This window comes from Epinephelus moara, chromosome 13 (genome assembly GCF_006386435.1).
Source record: "Epinephelus moara isolate mb chromosome 13, YSFRI_EMoa_1.0, whole genome shotgun sequence".
Classification (NCBI taxonomy): Eukaryota; Metazoa; Chordata; class Actinopteri; order Perciformes; family Serranidae; genus Epinephelus; species Epinephelus moara.
The window spans coordinates 2607985-2612837 of NC_065518.1; the positions used below are offsets into that span (position 1 = coordinate 2607985).

Sequence of the window (4853 nt, forward strand, 5' to 3'; positions counted from 1 at the left end):
AGCATATTTACTTATATATAAACGTTAGTCAGAAACGGAAATTCGCCTCCTCCGCCCAAATCAAACCGGAATGCCAAAAAAATCGGGGGTCTGCCCCCAGAGGCTGTATCGCAGATGGGTTCCGAGAATGTATATCAGCAAAAAGTCTGATGTTGTGCGTCTATAGTTTCTGTTTTCACAAGCAAACCATTTAAAGCTCGTATGGTCCGACCTGTCGGAGGAAACTGTGAGAAAATCCTATTTTGATCCAAAGACGTAGAATGACAAGCGGCTCCAGCTGCTCTACTTTTCCATATTTTGACGCAATAACCAGCGTGTGAGGGAACAGTATCAGAATACGCAGGACTGCATGTAAACAGGAATATTGGTGGAATATTCAATTTCATCTGCCATGTGAACAGGCACAGTATGTTCAGGCACTTGGTTATGGTTCAGATCATGTTGGGGTTTTAAAAAAATGTGTTTAGGGGGCAAAATGGCTGCTGGAAAAACAGCAACATGTCGCTAAACAACACGTGTCGGCTGAAATGACGCCAGAAACACAGCGATGTCTCAGTGAAAACAACCAGTTTAGTTGTTTGTTGGTGTTGAACAGTGATCTGCAGCTCGGCAGGTGTCTCCTCGAAGTGTCACACCATCCACCATCCCCTCCACCCTCTGATACAGTTAGCTCAGATACTACGTCACTTTAGAAACGCTGATATGACACTGTACGTATGAACCCTGACCCATCATCACAGGTCGGCCCACAGCGCTCTGATCACACACCACAAAAAAATTGCAAGTGTGGCCGTTCTCGGCTTAAACATTTTCAGTGTTTCATGAAATATTTTATCACTCTCTTCTCCTCTCGTCTGATTTTGAATATCTGACAGTCCACCGCCAACATTTTTGTCACGTCTCGTCCCATCAGCAAAATGAAACCTACATTTCATCATAGTTATTATTATCAAAGATCTATTTTTATCTCATCAACGTCTCATCTTCGTCATCAAGAAAAAGGTCACTGATGAATGTTTTTCATCGTAGTTTTCGCTGAAATCTCATCATTACTAAACGTCGCCGAATGTTGCTCCCAGTCCGACCCTGACTAAATGTCTCTGTCAAGATGACGTTTGGAAGACGCTAGATTTTGGTTACAACGCAAATTAAAACAGTCGTCAGTATTCTGCTTCAAACTGTCGTTGGCATCCGACGTCTTGACTTTGACTTTCCATCACAATCTAAATACTAATGTCTAACGACCTCGGTGACCAGCTCAGGAAAATATGAACAAATGGGTCAATCGACTCGCTAAAGAAGCAGCTGGTAGATTATCTGATAACAAACTGAATCATTAGGTCTCCCTCTGATGGATATCTAATAAATTAGTTATGATATTCCATGAATTAGCGCCCCACGAATGACGTTAGGTCCTTAACGTACAGTTACGTGATGCGTAATGTAACAAAAAAAAAAAAAAAAAAAAGATGGTTGGTAAAAATGACGTATCATAAAAGTTCTGATATTATTTACACAACAGTTTCATAAACGAGGTCATGTTTATGTGTACGTTCTCTCTGTGTCAGAATAGAGTTTTTTGTTTTTTTGGTGCGCGTGACTAAAGGAGATGTTTACACCGTGCTTGAGGACAACAGGAAGTCTGCCTACGTCTGGACTGTTTTGTTTAGTGTGTAGTCATGTGTAACACTGTGATGAAATATAGAAACAGAAAATCAAGTCAGTAGGGGACCAGAGATGTCATTTTGGGACTTTGGATCTTCACAGAAAGGAACTGGAACACGAGTCAAAACTGAGACACCTCCTAAGTGAAACCCGGGTGTGTTAAAACAGCCACCTGAAAATAACTCACACGGTGCTGAACACAAGTCTCCGGGGGAAAGTTCGGGTTTTTGTGACCCGACCATCAACCCCACCTGCCTCCTTATGAGACCACTCGGGACTTGTTTACTCGCGTCAGCACACTGGTCACGTGATCGAAGCCTTTGTACGAATCTGTGCGTTTAACTTGTCATAGGAAAACAGCCTCAGTAGAAACAACAGTTGTATGTAACAGATAAGTAACAGTTTTAACCTGGACTAGACGTCTGATGACCTTCAAGCCACCAATCAGTGCTCTCTGTGCTCTCACACAGGTGACCTCTCCCAGGTGAGACGTTCTCTCAGCTCCCGTCTCCGACAGCACTAACCTGTGATACAGACTTTAATAAAGACTGAACCCGGGCTGAGCACCACATCCCAAACCACACTCCCCACATCCAGTCCAATCCAGCCCAAATCCTCTCAGACTCAAACAAACAGGAAGTCGGCGTCCCCTGAGACGCAGACCTGCCGCCCCAGTTCTACAGAAAAACCAGAGGCTGCACTGGCGTCTCTCCAGTGACAGGAGACACTCGTTGGGTGCCCGGCCTGCTCTAAACTCTGCCTGTGTGCCGCTGCCTGGCATTGATGAAGTGTAATCCCCACTCAGGGAGTCGCAGCGCTATTTTTAGCCTTATCTATCAGACTGGAGCGAGGCCTCCTTTTATTGGTCCTGCTGAGTCTTCCCTGCACATGAAGGAGAGCCCTGCTGCACACCATGCACGCCACACCACCTCTGAAAATATGATACGACCCCGATAACCGCTCCCTGCAGAGAAACGTGACAGAGCGCAGCTGAAAAGAGCTTTTCTTATCAATAAATGGAGGCAGGTCTAATCTGATTGGACGAAGCGTGAAGTATCCTAATCAATGGCGACTAATCAGAGTCCATCAGACACTAATAAGCTGCAGGACATTTGCTGATGAAGGTTTATTTATGTCCCATTTTTCAGTTTCTGAATATTTCTCTCTCAACCTTTTTATTTTTTTGGACGTGGTCTTGTCCTGGATACCAGCTCGTTCTCGTTTCTTCGGCCCCGTGGGGGGGCGCCGTTATTCTCGCGACTCCTCCTGTTCCACTTCCCATTGGTTTATGTTCCACTTAGCTCCCCCAAGACGTTCCCGGTGCTTTTGTCTTTAACCTTGAGCCACTGCTGCATGAACACCTCCATCTTTCTGTTGCTCACACACACACACACACACACACACACACAACCTGTGCAAGCCACAAAAAGCGATGACAAAGGACGGACGGAGAGGCGGACAATTAAGATCAATGAACTGTGTCAGAGGGAGGTGTGGACATGGACATCATCACAGAGGGACAATCAGAGGACAGTGTCGTCTCGGAAGCAAGTCTTTGACATTATTTTGGACACCAGATATTCTCTGCAGGGACAGAGCAACTTCTTCAGAGACATCAGGTTTGTGATGCAAACACGAGAAGCTGCCGAATATCTGTGTCATCGTCACGTCTCTACTCCAGAAAAATTAAGAGGATATAAAAGCAGCGCCAAGCGTCGGGTCGGCCGGCCCTCGGCCTGGACGGCTGGACAGACAGGAGGAATGAGACGAAGACGGAGAGGAAAGCAGAAATGGTTGGTGTACTCACTGGTGAGCGCCTTCTCGTAGCTTTTCCCCATGGCGATGAAGTTGCGCAGGCAGGGGTTGAACTGCTCCATGATGGACTGCAGAGACACAAACAGCACGTTTGGTTAGTCAAGAAGCAGCAAAGATACAAACACTGATATGAGCTCCAACGACAAGTGGAGCTCCACTCTTTACTGGGGCATGAACACACACACACACACAGAGTGGGACACACAGCAGAGTCAGCGGAGCCAACCAGGAGGAAGAGGATTCATTTCAGCTCACGGCCACGACTGGAGGGACGAAATACAGGAGAAAAACCAGGAAGAGAACAAGTCACTGGGGGGGCTGGTGTGTATATGTTGTGTTGTGTGTGTGTGGATGGAGGGTGGGGGGGGCTGTTTCCTGTCACCTCCCCTGCTGTCTCCATTAAAATAAAGCCTGGTTTTGGCTGCAGCCTCCCGTCAGCTCAGCAGCAGACCTGGACCATCTCCGTCTCTCCAACACTCTGTGAACTCTGCACACTGCTCCTGCTAATTACTTTTTTCTAAAGGGTCACTCCACCCAAAATTATAAATACAACATGTTTTCTCACTTCTCTGTGCTGCCGTGAAATCTGACAGATAAGACTATCTGCACGGCCGACACGGCTACAGGGAGGTGTCGTAACCAGGCCTGTCGTAGTTTTAATGGACGATAAATTCTCCAAGAGATATTATCGTCATTGAGAGATCGTTTTGTGCCACAGATATAATGATAATATAACAGTATGATAATGCACCCCTTCAAAGAGGAATGAACTTTTAATTCTTTCAAGGTCATTAACAGCTGTTGTTATATCTTTACAGTAGCAGCCTATGAAGGGGAGATACTGACAGATATGGAGTTTAATGCAATAACGATGTTCTCTTTAGTGTCTCAGGGTTTCCCACACATTCAAACATCTGCCACCACCTTTTGATTTTCTATTTTCGGAGCCTTTTTGGAGTGAATACACTGTTCAGTTATTTGCTCCACACTCTCACAGCGCAGAGCGATTCTGGGTACAGACGGAGCAGCAGAACGTCAGGCGCTGTGAGTTTAGTGGGTCTGAACATTTGCTTTCACTCAGTCCGTTTCCATGACATCAGAGAAAATGGATTTAGTGTGTCAGTTTGACTAAAACCGGGCCTGTCCCAATACCCCCCCCTCAGCCCTACCTCTTGGCCCTACCCCTAGATTTGTGCGTTCCCGCGAGGGGTAGTGGTGTCCCAATTCCTTTTTGCGTGTAGGGGTAGGGGGCATAACGAGGGGTAGTGGGTATGAAACTAGCCCTTCGGAGCGAGGGATTTCAGATGCTGACTTGCCAGCGAGGGGTAGATGTCGCCATGGCTACCACCGAGCAAGAGACGGGGAAAAAAGTT

The 4853-nt window shown here is 46.4% G+C and overlaps 1 protein-coding gene across 11 annotated transcripts in view; it reads right to left on the bottom strand.

The window, feature by feature from the left end:
* Nucleotides 1-4853, bottom strand: part of baiap2b (BAR/IMD domain containing adaptor protein 2b) — a 100649-nt gene that overhangs the window by 67892 nt on the left and 27904 nt on the right. For all 11 annotated transcript variants that reach the window (XM_050059388.1, XM_050059387.1, XM_050059386.1 and 8 more), the window contains exon 2: nucleotides 3473-3548. In XM_050059388.1, the coding sequence (XP_049915345.1) occupies nucleotides 3473-3548 (76 nt within the window). The remainder of the gene's footprint in view (nucleotides 1-3472; nucleotides 3549-4853) is intronic.